A 23,731-nucleotide genomic window follows, 5' to 3' on the forward strand; every position below is an offset into this window, starting at 1 on the left:
AAAAAAAAAAAAAAAAAAAAAAAGGACTGGGGGTATAGTTTAGTGCAGAGCACCCCTGAGTTCAATCCCTAATACCAAAAAGCTGACCCCACCCACATACGTCCAGCATGCAGTGCCTGCGCGCCCTCTAGTGGTGTCCAGGAGCACTGCTCACATGCCCCTGCAAACCAGGCAGCAATTCTGCACTACTGACTCAGTGTCCTGCCCTCTGAGAAGAGCGCGGACTCCGCACTGTACAGGTCGCACTGGATAACTATAGACAGCTTTCTCTGGGTGCGTGGGGCTGGGCCCGCAGCAGCCTCCTTCTGGACACTTCCTGTGGCGCCCCGCGTCTTCTCTGGGCCTCTTGGGCTTGGTGCCCTGTCCGGGTTGGCAGTGGCTCAGTGAGAACACATGCCCGCCACCCCTGAGGCTCTGGAGTCCATCCCCAGCACTACAGAAAGTAAAAAAGAAAAAGCTCTACAACCCGTGACTGTAAGGGCACCCGAGCCTGCAAGACTCTGGGACAAGCCACGGCCCTGACTCCTCCACTCCCATAAAAATACATGCCCTTCAGAATTCTGCAGTTTCCTCCCTCCAGGGGTCCCGGGCTTCTGCATGAATCTGAGAATACCATAAGGCTTCTTCAACCTGAATTAGTTGGGAGAACCTACCTCAGTCTCCGTGAACTTCAGAAAAAATTAATATGTCACACTATTTGAAGAGTACTTTTTTTTTTTAATGTCAGGTGTGGTAGCACATGCTAGCAACTCAGGAGGTTGAAGCAGGAGGATCACAAGTTAGAGGCCAGCCTTGGCAACTTAGCAAGACCCTGTCTCAAAAAATAAAAAGGGTTGGGGATGTGGCTCAGTGGTCAAGTGCCCCTGGCTCCAGTCCCTGGAACCCAAACAACAACAACAAAGGTATTTTCATCTTTTTTGCTGACTTTCTTTTGTTGTAATCATATTTTGTATTTTTTCCATTGCACATATTATAAGACATGTTCCATGTTAATATGTAGTTTATAGAATCTAACTTTTAATAGTTACATGATGCATAATTAATTCTTAACTTTATAATTGCCAATACCCAGGAGCTCATTCATCCGGGAGCAGTTTCTGCTCTCATAAACAATACTGTAGTCAACATCTTGGTTCACATAAAAAATTGTGTTTCTGACTTTGATTTCAGAGTAGATTCTCAAAAGTAAAATTAAACTATTTAAACCCTTTCTATATTTTTCCATCCTTTCCAGAGGCATTAATGCCACCAGCAGTGCTTTGCTCTGCTTTTGCTTGAAATTAAGAGATTTAGTAACCAAACTCTCACCTTAGGGGACTCAGTGCCTCAGAACATTTTTAGCAAATGTAAACTAAACACAAACTCTTGAGTTTGACCATTCTGTATAAGTTGTCAGTGTCAAAAAGAGTCTCTTGTTCACATATGACACAATGACAGAAAACCGAAGGCAAGGTGTTAAAACAATTTGGTGTGGACTCCTGTGGGCACACACACCACACTCATACACCTTATTGCCTTTTTTTTTGGGGGGGGGCTAGGAATTGAACCCAAGGAGGCTGTATCACCCAGCTACACCCCCAGCCCTTTTTTTTTTTTTTTTTTGAGACAGGTCTTGCTAAGTTGCCCAGGCTGGTCTGAATCTTGGGATCCCCCTGCCTCAGCCTCTCAGGTCGTGAGGATTAAGGTGTGGGCCATGCCCTGTTCCCTTGTTGCTTTTGGAGAGGAAATAGGAAAAAGATCTCCAATTTGATATGAAATTCAACTTTGTAACATTGGGCTTCCTGTGACTTTGGAATGCTTTACTCTTCAGGTGAGCCACTGGTCAGTAGATCTTCCTTATGGTACTTTACCTCCGTGGCCTTGCATGCCTTCCATCTGTCTATGCAAAGCGTCGATGTCTTGGTGGTTTTCATGATGGAAGACGAAGAGGCACTGTTATGGGAGGTTTAGAGCAGGTCCTGGCATCAGCTTCCCTTAGGAGCCCAGGCTGGGCATCTCTCCCGCCTTGGGCCTGGCGCAGGACTGAGCACTCCATTTAGCCTGGACCTTCTGCAGGGCTGGGCTCCATGCCAGGAGGACATGGTCAGTTAAGCCCTGCACTGGTCCCTGGGAAAGTGGATCATGACTGCTCAGGAAGCTGCCAGAAGATGGTTTGTCACAGCAGCAGTGTCACCAGTGGAAGACGATCTCTTTGGTTTAATTTACTTGAGCTGAAAATTAGAAGAGTGTTGAGAATGGGTGTGTCTTCATCTTTCTAGCTATTGATACATGGGATCAAGAAGATTGAGAACAATTTAAGACACACCTATATGGTGACCACGTAGTTTTCCAGGTGTCCCCAGTAAGACTTCAGAAGCGTTAGAAGTGGCATTTGCTCCTGAGTTGCTTTTTGCTTCTTTCCTTCTTTGCTGGACACATGGTCCTCCTTTGCCTTCACCCCTAGGGGCTGGAAGTTGGACCCAGAGCCTTGTGAGGCACTTGCTCTACTGTTGAGCTATCCCCAGAAACATCCTTGTTTTTGACTTAGAATAGTTTAAATTTTTAACTAGTTGTAATTTTGAAAAAGTGACATGGTTTTAACTAAGAATTGTGATTTCTTTTAAGTAAATGCACTTGTTTTGGTAAAAATAACCAAATGGAGAATGAAGAAGCATTAGACTATGCAAACTTACCAAATTGTTTGGCTGAATATCAAATAACAAAGAGGCAGAATTGTCTGTGAATTGTAGGCAAACTAAAATAAACCAGTATGGGGTGCCGTTCAAGGGTAGTGTGTTTGCTTAGTGTATGGGAGACCCTGAGTTCCATCTCAGCACCCCCAAAATAGACACACCAGCGTCATTTTGTTTTCAGATATAATTTGAAATGGTTGAAGAAACTTGCATTGGTAATGAACATATAATTTTGAAAGTGAAAGAGTTGCGTTTCCCACAACATGGTTATACTTTTAAAAACTCTTTCCTGATGAATTGCTGGTTGCATATCAGTCCTTCCAATTAAATTGTGGGAAGAAAAGGAAGCAGCAGAACAAGGTGAGTTCTCCTCTTTTCTATATTTGCAGCTCTTTCTTCCAGATTCAGGACTAGGTGTGCAGGCAGGGAGCACACAGGGGCAGGGGATAGGTCCATTGCCTGGTGTGAGCTGGGGATAACCAGAGAGTGCACCCCTAGAAAACTCTGGGGACCCGTTGCAGTGTGCCTGCCAAAGATCCCAGCCAGTGTTTAATGAGCTGGAGCCACTGATGAATGTCATGGCATATCTACAGAAGATGTTCAACTTGTGACCCCCAAATATTTAACTAGGAATGTCTGTTGCTATGAGACTGGGAAAATATTTTCAAAAGTTACCAGCTTCCTTCTTTTGTCAGGGGCAGAGAAAACTTCATGACAATCATGTGAATGTAGAGGAAACACAGTAGCTGGTGGGAGCTGGAGGAAGAGGAAGGGTCAAGCCCAGAGTTGCTGGATACTTGAAATCAGACAAAAATGTCCGAATAGCCGCCTCCATTTTCAGTTGTTGGTTTCTGCTATTTTAATGAGGCTCTATTGACAATTGCACTCAGCAATTCTTTTGTAAAGATGTGATAGTTCTGCATTGAGCTCTGAGTACAAGGCTAGCCCCAAGTTCAAGGTTAACACCAAATAAGAGGCTAGTCCTAAGGTAAGGCTCTCCCAGAGTATAAGGCTAGCCCTGATTTATTCTTCCCAAGGCCCATGGTAGGATCTGGTCAGGTGCTGCCTGCTGGGCTGGGTGGGGAGGGAAGGAGACAGGAATTGATTGAGGCTCAGAAGGGACAAGGACTGAGTCTGTTACCAGAAGGCAGCCAGCCAGCATGGCCGAGTGGAAGAGAGAGACTGTCCCAGTTCCTGAGAGAACAGGCTGGGGACTGTGATGACAGAACAAGGGGGCAGCCACCTGAGAGGGCTGGTATGATGCAGGTGGAGTGCTCTGAGCCACAGGCCTGCTGTGCCCAGCTGGGCGACAGGAGTGGGGCTGGCTCAGAGACCTGGGAGGCCTGCTGTGCAGCTTCAGCCAGCCAATTCTGCTCTCAGGAAACTTCCCTTCTTAATATGGAAATGTGTCTTCACCACCAGATGAAGGCAAAGGGCTCACACATGCTTTTTTCAAACAAGACACAGTATGTGGTGTAGAAATGGAATCCCCTCTCCTACCTGTGCCCCTGGGATCTTATTTCTGAGGAAGGTTGGGGTTCTCTGTGTGCACTTGGATGCACACTCACACACAGTTGATTCTGCTTTTGGAAAATGATGCAGCTGTGCAGCCTCTGATACAGCCTTGTGAAAAGTTCAATCACATACGTGGGGCATCCTTTACGACAGTCCCTGAACCTTTCCTGTGTACAGGTCATTTAGCATTTCCCTGTTTATTGAAGGCTTTTAACATAATTTCCTTAAAGGCATGTTTTCATATTTTAATTTCTCTTGATTATCACAAAATACGTTTTGTGTAGTTGAAATGTTCTAAGCAACCAATATTGTTGAAACTGCCTCCCCCGCAATGGCCCCATCCTTCAGTGACAGCCTGGTCTTTCAGAGCTTTTGCTGGCTCAGGGTACAGCATTTCTGTGGTACACGATTCAAAAGGAAAAGCAGAGTGAGTAGTAAAAGGTTGATTTCCTTTCTTCCCCAAGCTGGTCCCTGTTGCCTCTCAGAAGATCTCCTGCATTCTTTCAGTTGTATTTTTGTGCAGATACGCACCGTGGTAGCCAGCATCAAGCAGTTTGTTCCCACTCCCAGCAACATATTTGAAAATCTTTCCATTTCAGAGCTAGATCCTCGTTCCTGATGTGGCCATTAGTGTTCCTCTGTATAGATACTGGCATGGATTTTCTTTTTCTTTTTGGTTCCAGGGATTGAACCCAGGGGCACTTAACAACTGAGCCACATTCCCCAGCCCATTTTATTTTTTGTTTTGAAACAGGGTCTCATTAAGTTGCTCAGGGTCTCCCTGAATTGCTGAGACTGGTCTTGAACTTGTGATCCTCCTGACTCAGCCTCCCATGTTGCTGAGATTATAGCATGTGCCACCACACCCAGCCTGGCAGAGATTTAACCAGACCTCTGGTAATAGATTTTGAATTGTTTCCTTTTTTCTTTACTGTTACAAAGTACTTCTCAGTCAATATTTGTATATATTTCATTTTCCTCATATACAGGTTTATATATCTAGAATCACTGAAGTATAATGACTGAATCTAGGGATTTTTTTTATTTTTTATTTTATTTTTTTAGTACTGGGAATTTAACTCAGGAGTGCTTTACCACTAGCTAAGTCCCCAGCACACACAGCCACCCCACTTTTATTTTTGAAACAGGGTCTAAGTTGCTGAGGCTAGCCTTGAACTTTCGATCCTCCTGTTTCAGCCTCCTGAGTCCCTGGTTACAGGCATGTGCCGTCATGCCTGGCTAGGCACTGATTTTGATAGCTGCACTCAGTCCTTCTCCCTAAGGGCCATGTCTCTTGATACCTCCAGAAGTTCTGGATGACCAGGCCTCTCCCCAAACTCTCACCAATACTATCCAGCTTTTTGATCTCTGTCAATTTTATAGGGAAAAATAGAGTGTCTTTGTTTTAATTTGTAATTGTCTTATGAAAAAGGCTGACCACTCTTTCAAATATTTAAGCTATTTTAATTTCCCTTTTTGTGTCCACTGCCTGGTTGTATCCTTTGCCCATTTTTCTAGTGGCTGCTGTGGACTTCCTTACTGATTTGTGGAACTCTTTATATATTTAAGGAAGTTGCCCCTTCCTATGTGACGTGAGTCACTGATAGGTCAATACGTTTTAAACTCACATAGGATTTTGGTTGCTTTTCTTGCTTGGCCGACTTCACTGGATACACGTGGTATCCAGTGAAGCAGGGCCACCGGAGCAGGACCATTGACAAGGCTGAACCTGTTGAGCCTGCTAGGGACCGCAGCAGACCCCGTGGCCAGGAGCCTCACATCGGCTGGTCAAAGGTGGACAGGGAGGGGGCACCTCTCATCTGATGTGGCAGTGGGCGCTCAGAGGTGCTTGGTGGAGTCCTGCCTTCCTGCACAGGACTCTCCTGGGCATGGGTGGCCTCAGGGGTGGACTTGCCCCTGGAGAAGAGAGGCTGAGCTCTGAGGGCAGCCGCACACTGTGACTACCCACTGGAATAGTCAGATCACCTTCCGAGTACCTGGGGAGCCTGGGTAGTGGCCCAGGCCTGTTATCCAAGCCATGCCAGAGGCTGACTCAGGTGGATGATAAGTTCAAGGCCAGACTCAGTAATCTAGTGAGGCCCTGTCTCTAAATAATAATCAATCAATAAATAAGGGGCTGTAGCTCTGTGGTAGAGTACCTCTGGGTTCAACCCCAGTACCACAAGAACAAAAACCCAGTGAATGGGTAAAGGTCTGTGTAATCCTATACAAGTATGTATACAACTTGAGCAAGATAAATGTACAACCTGAAGAATTTGATGAAAACAGATTTAAAATATTTCATTAAAAATTAAACTGATGGACTGGGGATATAGCTCAGTTGGTAAGGTGCTTGCCTTGCATGCACAAGGCCCTGGGTTCAATCCCCAGCACGACAAAAGAAAAAAAAAATTAAACTGACAAATTTGTATTAGAATTAATATCTATTTCTCCAATTCTTTTGAAGTATACTGAGATAAACAAACTGCCTTAAAATGAAAGAGTGGGCACACATTTAGTAAGTCTGGTAAGCCTTTTTGTTATTCCTTCAGAAACAAGAAAGGAATGACTGATGTGAAATATGTATAACATATGACACATTATTTTGTGATGGGGTTGTTTCCAATTCTGCTTTCCACAATGTGAATTGTTGATTGACAGACGATTAAAATACTTTTTTTTTTTGTACTGGGGATTGAACTAGGGTGCTTTACCTCTGAGCTACATCCCCAGTCCTTTTTATTTTTTATTTTGAACAGGGTCTCTGTTTAGTACCTCGTAAATTCTGAGGCTGGCCTCGAACTTGCAAAACCTCTTGTCTCAGATTCCTACGCAACTGGGATTATAGGTATTGCAGTTTACAATACTTTGATAGATTTGCATGTAACTCAGAATAAACTCAAAGAACCCAATGATACTGTATAACATAATTAATTTCCATTTACATACATAGGTGGATGAGATTTTTTCAGTGTTTATTATATATGTACAGAAAGAAATAGAATTGCCTTGTCCCATTTTGGCAATATTTAATATTCACCATTGGGTAAATGAACTAATTAAAAAATATAGATATCATTTTTAAAAAATATTTATTCTTAGGTTTAGGTAGATACAATATCTTTATTTTACATTTATGTGGTGCTGAGGATCAACCCCCAGTGCCTTGTGCATGCTAGACAAGCACTCTACCACAGAGCCACAACCCCATTTTTAACACCTTGTAATCATGAGTCTAAAAATGAGTTTTCAGTGGGCATGGTGATACACATTTGTAATCCCAGCAGCTTGGGAGGCTAAGGCAGGAGGATCCCACATTTGAGGCCAGCCTCAGCAATTTAGTGAGACCCTGTCTGAAGATAAAAAATAAAAAGGGCTGGAGATGTAGCTCAGTGGTGGAGTGCTTGCCTACAATAAGCAAGCCCTTGGGTTCAGTGTTAAGTACTGTGTGCCATGAGCACATACACACACACAAATGAAATTACCACATCAAGATGGACATACATCTTAAGTATCTTTAAATTTTTATTTAGGTGCTGGGGAGTAGCTAGGATTATAGGCATCGTAACCGTGCCTGTCTGAATCTACAGCCCAGAGGTGTGCACTCCATCACTGAGCTACACCCTCAGCCCTTGTGAAATATTTTGACTTGTCTATAAAGTATTAATTTAGGAGCTGGGTGTGATGGTGCATGCCTGTTATTCCAGTGGCTCCGGAGGCTGAGACAGGAGGATCACAAGTTCAAAGCCAGCCTCAGCAAAAGCAAGGCACTAAGCTCTCAGTGAGACCCTGTCTGTAAATAAAAAAGAAAATAGGGCTGGGGATGAGGCTCAGTGGCTGAGTGCCCCTGAGTTCAATACCCAGTACCCTCCCCCCCTAACACACAATGAATCAGTCAGTCAATCAATAGAAAGTACTAACTTAGTGCCGGGGATGTGGCTCAGTGGTAAAGGCTCGCTTAGCATGTGATAAGGCGCTGAGTTTGATCCCAGCACCGCAAAAAATAAATAAAAAAGGAAATTTATATGCCAGCCAGCGGTTGGTGGAGCCTGTTTCCTCATCCCTCTGACTTGGGCCCGCACTGCGTTTTGTAACCATTTCACACACCTTTTCCATGGCCATTTAAAGAGCGTTAACCCCGAGGAGAGTTCCTTCCCAGCCGCCCCTTGAAACACACGGGTCTCTGTTGCTCTCTTGCAGGACAGACGGGCGCCGGCAACAACTGGGCCAAGGGCCACTACACCGAGGGCGCAGAGCTGGTGGACTCGGTCCTGGATGTGGTGCGCAAGGAGTGTGAGCACTGCGACTGTCTGCAGGGCTTCCAGCTGACCCACTCGCTGGGCGGCGGCACGGGCTCGGGCATGGGCACGCTGCTCATCAGCAAGATCCGCGAGGAGTACCCCGACCGCATCATGAACACCTTCAGCGTCATGCCCTCGCCCAAGGTATCTGACACGGTGGTGGAGCCCTACAACGCCACGCTGTCGGTGCACCAGCTGGTGGAGAACACGGACGAGACCTACTGCATCGACAACGAGGCGCTCTACGACATCTGCTTCCGCACCCTCAAGCTGACCACTCCCACCTACGGGGACCTTAACCACCTGGTGTCAGCCACCATGAGCGGGGTCACCACCTCGCTGCGCTTCCCCGGTCAGCTCAACGCCGACCTGCGGAAGCTGGCCGTGAACATGGTGCCCTTCCCGCGCCTGCACTTCTTCATGCCGGGCTTCGCGCCACTGACCGCCCGGGGCAGCCAGCAGTACCGCGCGCTGACAGTGCCCGAGCTCACTCAGCAGATGTTCGACGCCAAGAACATGATGGCTGCCTGTGACCCACGCCATGGCCGCTATTTGACCGTGGCCACCGTCTTCCGTGGCCCCATGTCCATGAAGGAGGTGGATGAGCAGATGCTGGCCATCCAGAACAAGAACAGCAGCTACTTTGTGGAGTGGATCCCCAACAACGTCAAGGTGGCCGTGTGCGACATTCCGCCGCGTGGCCTGAAGATGGCCTCAACCTTTATTGGCAACAGCACAGCCATCCAGGAGCTGTTCAAGCGCATCTCGGAGCAGTTCTCAGCCATGTTCCGCCGCAAGGCCTTCCTGCATTGGTTCACCGGTGAGGGCATGGACGAGATGGAGTTCACCGAGGCCGAGAGCAACATGAACGACTTGGTGTCCGAATACCAGCAGTACCAGGATGCCACTGTAAACGATGGAGAGGAAGCTTTTGAAGATGAGGAAGAGGAGATCAATGAATAAAGGCGCTGCCCTGTCCCCAACCAATGTGAAATGCGCGTATTCTTCCTTTTACCTGATGGTTGTGGAGAGGTGCACTGGTCTCTAGATACATGGGGTAGGTCCCTGGCAAGTGCAGAGCTGAGAGGTCAGCTGGAATAAAGTCCATATTTTACAATAGCAGAGAATAGGCGGTCCTACCCTTTCCAGTCAGCCTAGTGAGATTCTGTACTGGAGCATTTGAGAGAAACAACTAGGGAGCCATGAAGGGCTAATGGAAAAAAACACCCACCTGCCAGTATGCATTCAGACATCTGTGAGAAATAGCAAGGGGCTTAGAAACAGGGTGTTTTCATCCTTCCTGATGAACATTGGAGCTTGCAGTGTTGCCTTGTTTGAATATACAGTATGGAACTTTGAAACAAATCTAGTCATAATAAAACCTATTCTGTTGTGGCATCCAACCCTGTGCAACAGAAAGTTACTTTGCATGGTTACAATGGCAAGGTGGGCCACTGGTCCTTCCCTGGGGTGCACTGCACCCAGCTCACTAAAGGAACTGGGGCCTTTTTAAAACTGGAGGCTTCAAAGGGTGGCAGTCACATTGTTCCTGAGCTTGGAAGTAGTGCAGACATAAAGGAAAGCCCTTCTGCCCGTTTGTTTCTACAGCGCTGGGGATGGAACCCAGAGCCTTGCCCTTGGGGCAAGCCCTCTACCAATGACCACGCTCCCAGCTTCTCGGCTGTTTACAGTCCCCATTACAGAATCTTTCATCTCAGCTGTCAGGTTCTGGGCTGCAGGCTCCCAGCCTTCTTGCCAGAAAAGCCCACCAGCAAGTGGAAGCACTCAGCGACTCAGAGCTGCCATGTGTTCTTCCACCAGCATTGAGGCTGGGGGTTGGGGGCTGGAACCAGGCCCAGCTTGGAGAGGGAGGGGCTTTCCCCACTTCTTGGTTTCCACAATTTCTGTGGAAAGTCTTAAAGCCAAATCCAGCTGGGTGTGGTGACGCACACCTGTAATCCCAGTGGCTCAGGCGGTAGAAGTAGGAGGATCACAAATTCAAAGCCAGTCATAGCAACTTGGTGAAACCCTGTCTCAAAATAAATAGTGCTAGGATGTGGTTCAGTGGTAGAGCACTCCTGCATTCATTCTCTGAAAAAGAGGCAAATGCCATAGGACTTGACAGGTGAGCTTTACTGGTAATTGGTAGACCTTGCTGTTCACTAGTACTTCTGGTTTAATCCTTTTGACCCTCCTGAGGTTAGCAGCGACTGCGTGTGGCTTTGCTTCAGACCTAGTGAGCATGGAGTCACTCCCAGGTGAAAACATTCAAGCCGGTGCCCACCTGCTGGCTCTGCCTTCCTCACGGCAGCCTCGACCCTTCCCACTCATTCATCTAGTCCCTGAGTAACCATGTTGAGCAGATATCCTCTGCACTTTGACAGAATGAGATGAAGCATTATTTGGAACTGAAAGCCAGCATTACCCCCAGCTTAACCAGAACGCCCATGCTCCGAGACCCCAGTCCTTCAGTAACTTTGCTTTGTTATGCCCCAGCCATGGGCAGATAGAAAGTTAATCACTGAACACAGCAGTGTGACCCAAGGTGTGCAGTTCTCATCTGCAGAAATCTAATCTCTTGTGAGACAATAGACAACAGTAATCTACCACCTCACCACTCACATCTATCCTAGAAGACGCTGCTTTGACTAAGGAGATTAAGATGACTGTGAGTCCCAACAGTGGGTCAGGCTCACCTGTGCCACCCTTTCCATGCCTCATCCACCTGGGAAGGGCAAAATAGGTATGGAGGCCACACTGGCTGGCCAAGACCCAGAGCCTTAGCATGCTTTCCCTCACTAAAAATGCCATGTGACTAATGTAACTTTCCTTACTGAGCCAAGCCTCACTCATAGGGTACTACTCGCCTGCCCAGACCAGGAGGACTCACAGCTGAGGCCTGTCAACCTTGTACCTCTCTTTACAGTGGTTCTGCTGGGTGGGGGAATAGCCCCACCCTTGTGCCCAAGTGGTCTTTACAGCCTGGCTACCTCTCAAAAGCACACAAAAGGGGAAGGAGCTGGAAAGTCCATTCTTTTTGCAGGTCACCAGGCACGACAGGTGCAGGTAGAGAGCCAGCTAGGTATGGAGGCTCCCATTTTGTAATGTGGGTCTGTGGAGTACACAAGGCTGCTTCTGTGGCCTACCCCCAGTGTAGGGCTGCTATAGGGATGCCACCAGATTGAAAAGTCACCGTTCTCACTGCTTCAATGTCACACAAAGCAAGCTGGAACAGCATTAAAGGAGGCAGCTAAAAAAGAAATACTTACAAATGCACCAGTGTTTGGTGCCTCACAAGTCCAAATAACAGCATCTGAAGACAGTTAAGTCTTCCTCATGCCGTCTTCTGTAAGAATTTTGATCTAGGTTTGCAAACTTGCAGTTTTCTGGAACCATACACTTAAGCTTTCTGATAGCAAGTAGCAATTATTAAACAGACCACTCCCGAGGCATCCTGGGGGGTCAAGATCCACTGTCACCTTTTTGAAAACGAGGCGTGGTTAGGGACAGACGACCAGCCACACCAACTTCTAGACTGAGATGTGTGACCCACACCTGTTCATGATGACCCCGACCAACAGGGCTTATCATTCATCCTCTCAAAGACCAACTTTGGGAACCAACATGTATCATCCTGGGACACAAATCCAGAAGACACTGACCTCTGTGGGAACTGACGAGGACAGTGAGACATTGTGAAGAATCACCCTCTAAAACATAAGTACATTTGATTTCTTGTCATGTTTTCTAAAAGTAACCAAAACAAACAGTGATCTTTGTGCATTCAGGAAAAAAATACAGTGTTTACATTTTATTTTTGGTGTAACGAAGCCATATTTATATAATACATTCACATTTTTAAATATGTTACAGTTCTCTATAGAAAAAGCATTCTGTTAAAAAGCAACAAGTGATCTCGATCAAGTTTTCAAAATACTAAGTCAAATCAAAATCTTATCAGTACTCCAATTTAATTTCACCAGTCCATCTGCAGAAAGAAACTCAAGAGAAATAGGAATGAAGAATGGGTGACGAAAAGAGAAGAATCTCCTCTTCCCTCGTTGTGGAGATCCCACAGATGCCATCCCTGCCGCTCCTGCCTGGCTTGCTGTTGGTGTACCAGGGACTGGCCTGGAGGCAGAGAGGCCATGGCACAGTGATCTCCCCGACCTTCTAAGGAGAGGCTGGGGTGCCCCTCCACCCACACTTCCAGTTGGGTTGGCTGCTGGCTCAGCAGCTGGCTGTATCCACTGAGCAGTGCTGTAACTCTTCTGAAAGCCAGGGCTGGAACAATGTGCAAATCAAAACCCACAGGCCCATACACTAACACTAAAACGGTCTCCACCCTTGCATCTGGGTGGCGACTTTCTCGCCGGAGGGCTCCTCTTTCTCCTTTTCCCGCTCCTTGTTCCAGTCCTTCAGGCCCTCAGGAAGAGAAGTGTCTTCATCCAAGCTGCCAGTGCCTTCCACAAATTCTTCATATGTAGACTTTTCTGCAAATGGTCTAGGGCCCAGAAGTTCAACCATATCATTTTTATCTAATACTTCTTTTTCTAACAATAGAAGAGCAACCTGAAATATGAACAACTTCCATTAAGTACAGTTATTTAGCAAGCACTATTCAAAACTAACGTTTTTATTTATAGCTGACCTTACCCCAAGAAAGGATCTAAGATAAATGGGAAAGATGTCTCATAAATAAGGTCACATGACATTAGAGTAAGATGTGTATAATACGTGAAATAACAGTTCCCTCCTGAGTGAGAGGGCACATCTGCAGGATGAATGAATACATGCTTCTGATAAAGAACAAGGGCTCTCTTGGTTAATTTTTGTTTCACTGGGGATTGAACCCACGGGTGTTCTGCCACTGAGCTGCATCTCCAGCCCTTTTCATTTTTTTTAATATTTATTTTTTTAGTTTTAGCTAGACACAATCTTTATTTTATCTTTATGTGGTGTTGAGGATCGAACTCAGTGTCTTGCGTATGCCAGGCGAGTGTGCTACCACTTGAGCCACATACCCAGCCCAGCCCAGCCCTTTTCATTTTTGAGATAGGATCTGGCTAAGTTGTCCAAGTTGGGTTCAAACTTGCAATCTCCAAGTAGCTGAGATTACACTAGGTTTGCTTTTCAAAGCAAATAATAATATATTTTTTAATGTGCTGTCTTGGAGGCCATTAGCTTGGGGTTGTTTCTCACCTATAACTCACACACAAGCGAACTGAAATTTCCTTAACAGCATTCTCTGTAGCTGATTTTGAATGGTGCTTCAACTAATCACAGCCAAGCAGCCTGTTAGTTATATAACTTGGACTTCCTATTATACCATACCCAAAAAAGGTAAAGGCTTAGCAGGAGCCAATCAAGCAGCTTCTCTACTCTGCTTCAGGGTTTGGCTCCAAAGCTCTCTAAATATCTTCTGCAAAATCTTCTGATTTTGAGCACTGCTGGATTTATGATTTTTTCTTTTTTTGGCTCAAACTTTTTTTGTCCAAGTTTTCCTTTTAATGTGCTTCTACACACAAAGAAATATAATATTCTCAAAGGATATGTAGAAAGTAACAGTGGTTTTGTGGAGGGATCAGATTAGAAGAAAGGAGAGAAATGGAGTGAGCTACGAACAGAAAAAGCAGAAAAAACAATCAAGAGGGCTTGGAATGTAGCTCAGTGGTATGTGCTTGCCCAGCATGCATGGGGCCCAGGGTTCCATCCCCAGCATGGCAAAAAACATAACGAAAGACCCTACAAAACAAACAAAACCCAATGAAGACAACCAAGTCAGGCACAGTCATGCACACCTGCAATCTCAGCAACTCCTCTAAGGCTGAGGCAGCAGAATGGCAAGTTTGAGGCCAGCCTCAGTAACTTGGCAATACCCTGTCTCAAAATAAGAAATAAAAAGGGCTGGGGATGTGGTTCAGAGGCAGAGCACCCTTGGGCTCCATACCTAGTACCAAAACAAATACATAAATATATAAAAAAGAAAGAAAGCAGTGCCTGGTACACAAGATGCTGGGCAAATGCTGCCTGCCCACCCTCCTCCCTCCTGACACGGGGGCAGACATTGCCTTGCCCAACTCCTGAAGCTTGGGTTTAGAGGCACTGGCTGCAGAAGCAAGGCCCAGCCCTCTGCTCTCAGTAGACTTCTCTTGCTGGCTCAACATCTTCTTAACGTATTTAATTTTCTCTGAGTAGCTAGAAAATATTTCAGAACTCTGTGGAGCACTTCAAGATCCTGTGTTCCATTAATTTTCCTTTTCATAAATCCCAGCAAACATGGAAGGGTAAGATAACTGGGTTAAATTTCTGGGACCTCTTTGAGCATCTACTGTGGGTGAGCGGAATCCTCTCTCTCTAGTCCTGTGGACATGAGTGTGTAACCCCATAGAGCCAGTGACCTACTGTGAGCCCTCTCCTTCCGCTTCTATAGCTCACCTCCTTGTTCAACAACTTCTGTCCCTCAGTGTGGACCTCCCACTCCACCTCCACTTGCACCTGCACAGCGTGCTCCTCTGGTCCTGGGTGGGGAGACTGAACCCTGCTCCCACCTCTCCTCCTGCCCTTTCCTGGGCTGCTGCTAGGTGGTGCCTTGGAGCCTCTGAGGGCTTCTTCCATTCTCTGTAAATAACAGGCCTGCCTGTGCCTTTGATTTCTGCCACCATCCCCAGTGCCATCTGAAGAGCACCAGGCCCCCTTGCAGCTAGCTGCCTGAGCAGCTCGCTCTCGCCTTTCCACCTTATCGAGTTGGCAGTTTTAATCATTCCTGCTGAAAATTCTTTAGGGACTTCTAGAAAACATGGGGGCTGGGTTTGGTTAGTTTTAAGGGCACTTGTATTTCTAAAGCTGTTTTCTCCATTTTCTGCTGGCTCTGGAGGGCCTTGTGCTGTGACTGCACTGCACAGGCCCAAGCCTGCCCTCCCTGGGGCCTATTCCTCCTGCCTTCTCCTCCACTGTGACCCGATTATCCTTCAAGACACAACTCAGGCCCTGCCTGGCTTCTGCAGAGCTTCCCGGGCCACTCTGTCCATGCTGACCTCCTTTCTCAGGCCCTGCTACTTCCTGTCTCAAGGACACTGCTCACCCTCCAAGTACACTGCACATCTGTGACAGATGGTATGATTTTTGGAATCACCTTACAAGGGACAGTCTTGTAACTGGCTTCTCTGAAGACCCCTTTATTGAACAGCATATCTTATGTTTTTACTGGCTGGGAGCAGTGGTGCACACCTGTAATCCCAGCAGCTCAGGAGGCTGAGGCAGGAGGATCATGAGTTCAAAGCCTCAGCAATGGTGAGGCACTAAGTAATTCAGTGAGACCTTCTCTCTAAATAAAATACAATAGGGCTGGGGATGTGGCTCAGTGGTTGAATGACCCTGAATTCAATCCCTGGTACCAAAACAAAACAAAAACAACAACAAAAAATTCCCCCCAAAACAATGTTTTTGTTTGCATCAGTCCTTACAAGAGGCTTTTTCATTTGTGTTTTTCTCATGAGTGTGTGGTATGTACAAAGAACAAAATATTCTAATTTTGGTTGTATGGATTCTGAATATTTAAGAGGTTACTGAGTGCAAGAAACCCACTGAGTTCAGAAAGGGCCCTCCCTTCAGTAGGTGCCATCAGGTGAGGTACAACGCTGAAAATCAAAGCATGTTCATCTGTGGAGGCCATGACCAAGACAATATAATTTTCATGTTCCATTCCCACCTGCCTAGTTGGTCTAATTCTTTCATTTCTCACTACCTATTTACTCAAGAGGTGAAAAACAAAGATAAATTCCAATTAGGCAGGTGTGCTTTTTAGGAGTACTGGTGAAGTGTCTGCCCAAGAGAGCTGGGATGGTGCCAGCCTCTGGTCCCACCATGCACCTCCTAGAGATGGCAGACCCTGAGCATCAGCATGAATGAGCCCCAGGGGGAGCCAGAGGGAGGGGCTTCTCAGGACTGGACACCAGCTGGACCTTTCACTGCAGGATAGTGTGGAGACTGCCTATAAGACTGGTGCCTACCTTCTCCACCTCGGCTTTCTTCTCTGTGAGGAGGGCGACGGTTCTTTTATAGGCATCATTAATCAGCACCCGCACCTCATCGTCTATGAGCCTGGCGGTGGCTTCACTGTAGGGCTTCTCTAATACCATGTCGCCCTGACGTGGGAGGTCAAAGGAGATCTGCCCCACCTTTTCATTCATGCCAAACTGAACAATCTGAAAAACAACACATGACCAGTGGTGGTTACAAATCATTACTCTGTAGCCTGGCAAAACCCATGCAGTGGCTTCAAGTTGGCAAAATGGACAGGATGTTTCAAGCAGATGGTGGCAGAAAGGGTTTTGTGCTTTAAACTCACCAGGAGCACACAACTAGAAACACACAGACCACACCCACAACACAACAAGGGGACAAACAAGTGGGGCCAGATCCTAAGAGCTCTGAGGCCTCTGTGTTATCACCATGTCTATGAGGGAAGTTGAGAAGCCAGAAGGAAGCCAGGTGTGGTGGTGCACACCTGTCATGCCAGCAGCTAAGGAAGCCGAGGCAGGGGGATGGCAAGTTCAAACCAGTCTCAGTAATTTAGCGAGGCTCTAAACAATTTAGGAAGATCTTGTCTCAAAATAAAAAAATAAAAGGACTGGGGATGTAGCTCAATGGTCCAGTGCCCCTGGGTTTAATCCCTGGTACCCCAAAAAACAGAAGAGAAAGAGAAGCCAGGAGGACCCGAGGAGTTGCACCCCATGTTGCTAACAGGTTCACCAGGGGAAGAGCCATGTGCCAACCTGAGAATAGGTGACAGTGGAGGGGTGCTGGCATTTTCCTGTGCCACACACAAGTGTACACAGAACAAGGCTATGGGGGCAGTGTAAGGAGGCTCAGTGTGAGCTGTAGGAGTCCACCAAACTAGTCAGCACCACATGAAGCAGCTTCTGGAAGTAAGATCCAAAATGACTAGAAGAGAAAAGGCCCTAATCGAAGTGGGAGCCAGAACAGAGCTCAGCAAGCAGGAAAGCATGGTTGTACCACGGCACACAAACAAGGGAGGGACTCAAAGCCACAGCCTGACCTCCCCCTGCTTAGGTCAGGAAGACAGATTTCATGTAAAAACGGGCAATGGAAAAAAATCCTGAATAAAGTTACCCTGAGAAAAGAAAGAATAAGACGTAGAAAGCATCCTACAGAAAATATGAGTGGGATGAAATAACCAGTCCATGACACAGAAGAACCTGTGACCTCCATTCTAAAAACAGCTGCAAGAAGTCAGAAAAATGACAGAAAACACAAAAGAACTTGTTAGAAAACCTCAGACAAAGTGCCAGAATGCACTAGAAGAGAAAAAAATTATCATCATTATTTTTGTAGTACTGGGGACTGAACCCAGGAGTGCTGTATACCTCTGAATCACATCCCCAGCCTTTTTATTTTGATAGGGTCTCACTAAATTTCCCAGGCTGACCTCAGCTTGCAATCCTCTTGCCTCTGCCTCCTGAGTAGCTGGGACTATAGGCGTGTAGCACTGCATCCTCAAGAAAAATTTAAAAATGACTAATATAAAAAAAAAAAAAAATAGAGAAAGTGACAGACACACAACAAAGAAAAGTCACCTTACAAATAAGAGGAGTTCTCAAAGGAAGTCATCCATATCAAATTCAAAGGCAACGAACTCTACTGTTTGAGGATGTGGGCTCCAGTGGTAAATATTTTCAAAGAAAACAGGAACTGATCCTGACGAGTCGGGAGGTGACTGCTAGAGTCAGTGATGAGGGATGGGCATGCAGAGACGGCAAATCCAGGAGGGGCCCTCCTGTGGGACCACAGGTTTCATGTTAACCTTACTCTGGACCTGCGCTTTATGGGCAGTACCCTAGGACATAAGCCTTAACACTGTGGGATGAGAAAATGGGCCATTTCTGGAACAGACTTGCTGTAAAAGCTAGGCCACCAAAACTTGACCATGCTGTTTCAGAGCCATTCGTGACCATCAGTCTCTCCAGCAAAATGGAAGTGCAGCACAGCAGCCCCGCTTCATGTACTCACTTGGGCGTAAGCACTCTGAGTGACTTTCCTCAGGTCATCCTGGGCACCAGTTGTGATTCTTCCAAAGAAGATCTCTTCAGAGACACGACCGCCTAAAGTCATGCACATCCTGTCCAAGAGCTGCTCCTTGGTGTATAGGTATTGCTCCTTGGGCAGGTACTGAGCATAGCCCAATCCTTTGCCACGGGGGATGATGGAAACCTGGTGAGAACAAATCACAAAATGCTCCTTGGTAGAGAAACCCACTACCAAGAGTCAACCCAAGCAAAGTGTGTGTCTAGTCAGACAAACTCACCAATGAAAAGCTGAAAAGCAAGTGCAACATTGGACGATTCAGCCGTGGTGAGAAAGATCGGTACCTGAACCTGGGAAAGTTCTAGAAAACTTTTCCTGACTTTCTGTGAAACTCAAATGAACCACTCAGTCTTTTTTTTTTTTGCCTCCTTTAGGTCGAGGCTGGCCTTACACATTTATTTTATTTATTTATATGTGGTGCTGAGGATTGAACCCAGGGCCTCACACTTGCTAGGCAAGCGCTCTACTGCTGAGCTCACAACCCCAGCCCAAACCACTCAAGTTGAGACGAAAGGTGCCTGGTGGGCTTGGTGACTCTTCTTGGAGACTGTGACTGCTGATCACTGCCATGGCCCTCAGAGTAGAGGGGATGGCCAGGCCAAGACACTCAGCAGCCTTTGTTTTCTTTCCTACTCCTCTTTTTGCGTTTGGATAATTTTTTTAATTTAAAAAACCAGTTTGGTCGAGGGATGCTTTCTATACAGAAAACTATACCTACTTTTAAGTATAAAGTTGTGAGTTTTGCTGAACATAACTTTCAACCCCAATGAAATCACAAAACATTATTCTACCCAATTCCCTTGCACTCTTCCCCAGTTGATCCTCCATACCCAGCCCCAGGCAACTGCATGTAAATGCCATCCTGTACCATGTGATTCGGTCTGGTTTCTTTCCTGTGTCTGATACTCATTCATACTGTTGTGTGTGGACAGTTCACCTGTTTTCAATGCTGTGCAGCATTCCATGTGTAAACAGATCACATATCCACTGCACTCTTGGGGCACATCAGTGTTGTTTTTAATTTGCTGATACAAATAAAGCTATAATAGTCTTCATTAGGACATGTTTTAATTTCTCTTGAGTAAACAGCAGGGAGTGGGACCAATTGGTCATTTGGAAGTGTTGTTTACCTTTATGAGAAAATACCAAATTGTATGGCCACCCATGCTTCATTCCTGTGGGCAATGCAAGAGGGCTCCGCTGCTCTACACCTTACTGCCACTAGGGGACTCCTTTTCCAAATTGCACCCATTCCTGTGGTATTGCTCTGCGGTTTAATCTGCAGTTTTCTGATGAGTAAGATGCTTTCTATGTGCTTAATGCCCATTCATGAAATGCTTTCAGTGAACCATACATTCAAATCTTTTACCCACTGTTTTACAGGGTTGCTGGTTTTCTTATTGAGTTTTAAGAGTTATTTACATATTCCAGATACAAGTTCTCTGCCACATAGGTATGTATGTATATAAATATATATACATGTATAGATATATAGTATAAAATACAAGTATTCATTCAATTTTCTTGATGGTGTCTTTTGAAGACAGTTTTAAATTTCAGTGAGATTCCACTTATCCACTTATCAACTTTTTCTTTTGTAGTTCACTCTTTTTGTGCCACAAAGATTTTTACTGTTTTCTGTAAGTTTTAGCTTTTTTTTTTTTTTTGGTGAGTTGGGGGCAGGGGTAACTGTAGGGGCCAAACTGAAGGCACTCTACTACCACTGAGCAGCATCCCCAGCTCATTTTAGTTTTTGAGACACGATCTTGCTAAGTTGCTGAGACGTGTCTTTAACTTGGGATCCTCCTGCCTCAACCTCCCAAGTAATTGGGATTATAGGCATATGCCACATGTCTGGTTTAGTTTTAGCTTTTGTGATCTATTTCAAACTCACTTTTGCTTATGATCAATATTCAAGTTTCTCAGATGAACACTGAGTTACCAGAAACATCTGTTGATAAGAAAACCTTTCCTCCCTTGAATCATGTTGACACTTCTTTTGAAAATCCATTAACCAAATATGTGAGGGTCTCTCTGCCTATGTTCTGTCCACTATCTCTGCACTGGTCCTCTCCCCAGAAAGCAAGTCTTCATTACTGCAGCTGTGTATAGGCTTGAAATCAGGTAGTAAACCACTTCAACTTAACTGCTTTAGCTATTACAGTTTATCAGTATTTCCAAACAATTTTAGATTCAGCTTCACAATTTCCCAAAAAATATTCTACTATAATTATGATGTGATGACACTAAAACCACAGAGCAACGTGAGGAGAGCTGACATAACATCCCATATACACTCTGTTTTTATTTGGGTTGGGTTTATTACTTCAGTGTATAGGTCATACAAGTATTTTCTTAACTTTATCCCTGTATATTTCATGTTTTGGGATGTTCTTGAAAAATGCAGTAAAATTTTTATTTACTATTTTTTAATTGAATGTTTCTATTTTCATTTTTTTTTCACTTTTTAATATTTTGAGATAGGATCTAGCTAAGTTGCTGATGCTGGCATCAAACTTGCAATCCTCCTGCCTCAGCTGCCCAAGTCACTGAGATTATAGGTATGCGTCACCAGACCCAGCTCTATTCTACTTTTGGACATTTTCCAGTCCCTTTAAATAGTTTTCTGTTCAACTTTTATAGCTTATCTACAGCAGGGTTTGTGTAACCACCTCATTCAGCCATTACTAGTTTTTGCCAAATTCTTTTAAAGTAACACATCCTACATATTCTTTGTGTGAGTGAAACTCCCTCTAAGTCACTGCTCATATGCTGAGCTGGCCAGCACTGTCCAGCACACACTGCTTCACCTTTAAGAGAGGGTCTGCATGCTCCAGATACCAGCCAGCAACCGCATGACCTGCTTCATGGTACGCCACTGTCTTCTTCTCCTCAGGCTGCAGAACCTGGGTTTTTTTCTCCAGGCCTAACAAAATAATAACAAAAAATCCTAAACAACTAATTTAGGGACAATGACATTAAAACACAGTTATAAAATGCTATGCACTCCTTTTTAAAGTAAAATGTACATTGAAGACTTCCCACGACAATTCAAAAATTCTTAATCAAGAATTAAGGATCAACTATGTAATGTTTTGAACAACCAACAATAAAAAATTAAAAAAAAAAAAAGAATTAAGGATCAAGTTTGAAGTATCCAACTATAGCAAAAATGCATTCACTATCCAGGCCCCCTTTATCCTAACTCTCCCACTCTTTTAGGCCACATATCCTGTTTGGGGAAATAAACAGAAATGTAAAATAAAATTCAGTAGTTAGGTTAAAATAAAATAAAACTGGTAGAAAAGAAAGAACTCTGGAAAGATTATCATGCTTACTCTTGAGTATTCAGGATCATTAAGTCATGGGTAAATAATGATGCTTGCCACAAGAGACCAATTGGAGTCTCTTCCTAATGGAAGGGAGATGATAAAAAAAAAAAAAAAAAGTGCTGAGCTAGTTATAGAGCTAGAAATACCTACTCAGAGCTGGCTAGACCAATGCACCCGTTATACTACCCAGAAACCCATGGGATTAAAGAGTTAGCCAACAAAGTAGAACAGAGCAGAGAAGGTAACCTCAGGGACAGAGTCCAGAGGAGCCCATGTTGGAGCCCAGGTTTACTATGGAGTACAGGAAGGACCTGCAGTCTAAGCATGATTCTTCTTGGGCCTGGAGAGAGGGAGTGCTGAACCTCCCTTTGTACTCCTGCGGTGTAAAACCTTATTTTACATAGTTTTATTAATGCAAACCACTGCACTGTGGCAGAAGTAGTTCTGCTGTGCTCAAAATAATTCATCTGAGACAGTTTCTCAACTGATAACATATTAAGGAGATTAAAAGATTAAAAAAAAAAAGTCCACAACGACACAACCCAAGACAAATGTATTCTACAGAGCTGTCAGGGTCAAAGTTATAAAGGGTGAATTCACAAGTCCTCTGTTTTCCATAACTGCTTTTCTTCTTCTTCTTTTTGCAGGGCTGCAGGTTGAACCCTGGGCCTTGTGCATGCTGAGCAGGTGCTCTATCACTGAGCCGCCCTGATAAATACTTCTTGCTCATCTGAATAAACAAAGTCTTTTCCCCATAGTGTATCACAGGGTTTTTTGTTTTCTCCGTATGTTGTCTTATTATATAAAATGATCGCTTATGGCTTTGGCTTATGGTGGCAGCACGGTGAACAGGCAAGAGCCACCTCAGGGCAAGGGAAACAGGGTTTGGGTACAAAGAATGCATAGAGCAGACCTCACACAGGCACAGGAAACACTTTCTTTGCTTCTAGTTTTGCCAAAACACAACCTGCTGGCCTCATATTTGTTGTACCAGCCTTCTGGCCTGAGACATCTTCAGTTGCCTTACCACCAATCACTCGCTCAATTGCTTGTTCAAAGTGTTTCTCATTTATGGAATCAGAGAGGTGTCTTGCAGCAATCAAAGCAGCCTCGTTACAGACATTGGCAACATCAGCTCCTACAAAATGAGCATGGAGAACAGCTGACCCACCAACATAAACCGAGTTAACCTCTCAATCAGCAGTGGACTGGCTAAGGGTTTTAGTTGAAAATATAGCTTATTCATAACTCCAAGCTATTCTAGTACTTAGTACTGGCCTGATACAATCTAGGCTCTCCAAAATGATATATACACATTAGTAGTGAATAAATAATTACAGACAACTATTATACTATAGGCCATAAAGCTACATAACAATAAACTAAGACAGTATTTAGTTTCACCATTTCTGCTGGGAAGATGACTTATGTGCCTATTATGTAGCATGTTTACATAAAATGATAAAGACAAGCATCAAAACATTCACTCAAACAACTAAATGTAAACATTTTGGAAAGCATGCCAAGTGTTTTTTTTTTTCTTTTTTTGGGGTTACAGGGACTGAACCCAGGGAGCCTAACCACTGAACCACATCCCCACCCTTCTTCATTTTGACACAGGGTCTCATTAGGTTGCTTAGGGCCTCGCTAAGTTGCTGAAGCTGGCTAAGTTGCAATTCTTCTGCCTCAGCCTCCCAAGTCCCTGGGATTATAAGCATATGCCAACATGCCCATGCCAAATGCTTTTGAGATTATTAAGTGCCTTCAAATCAATTTTTCAAATATATATATATATATATATATA

The 23,731-nt window shown here is 45.0% G+C and overlaps 2 protein-coding genes across 3 annotated transcripts in view; one reads left to right on the forward strand and one right to left on the reverse strand.

The window, feature by feature from the left end:
- Positions 1–9,471, forward strand: part of LOC107159459 (tubulin beta-5 chain) — a 17,481-nt gene extending 8,010 nt beyond the window's left edge. Inside the window, exon 3 of the mRNA XM_015506054.2 lies at positions 8,388–9,471. Within this exon, the coding sequence (XP_015361540.1) occupies positions 8,549–9,451 (903 nt within the window). The 5' untranslated portion in view covers positions 8,388–8,548 and the 3' untranslated portion in view covers positions 9,452–9,471. The remainder of the gene's footprint in view (positions 1–8,387) is intronic.
- A 2,813-nt stretch (positions 9,472–12,284) lies between these two features.
- Positions 12,285–23,731, reverse strand: part of Afg3l2 (AFG3 like matrix AAA peptidase subunit 2) — a 38,751-nt gene continuing 27,304 nt past the window's right edge. For both annotated transcript variants that reach the window (XM_015506032.2, XM_048806761.1), the window contains 5 exons: positions 22,955–23,065; positions 21,406–21,521; positions 18,521–18,721; positions 16,501–16,695; positions 12,285–13,060 (listed from right to left, as the gene is read on the reverse strand). In XM_015506032.2, the coding sequence (XP_015361518.1) occupies positions 12,818–13,060; positions 16,501–16,695; positions 18,521–18,721; positions 21,406–21,521; positions 22,955–23,065 (866 nt within the window). In that variant the 3' untranslated portion in view covers positions 12,285–12,817. The remainder of the gene's footprint in view (positions 13,061–16,500; positions 16,696–18,520; positions 18,722–21,405; positions 21,522–22,954; positions 23,066–23,731) is intronic.

This window comes from Marmota marmota, unplaced genomic scaffold, assembly GCF_001458135.2.
Source record: "Marmota marmota marmota unplaced genomic scaffold, marMar, whole genome shotgun sequence".
Lineage (NCBI taxonomy): Eukaryota > Metazoa > Chordata > Mammalia > Rodentia > Sciuridae > Marmota > Marmota marmota.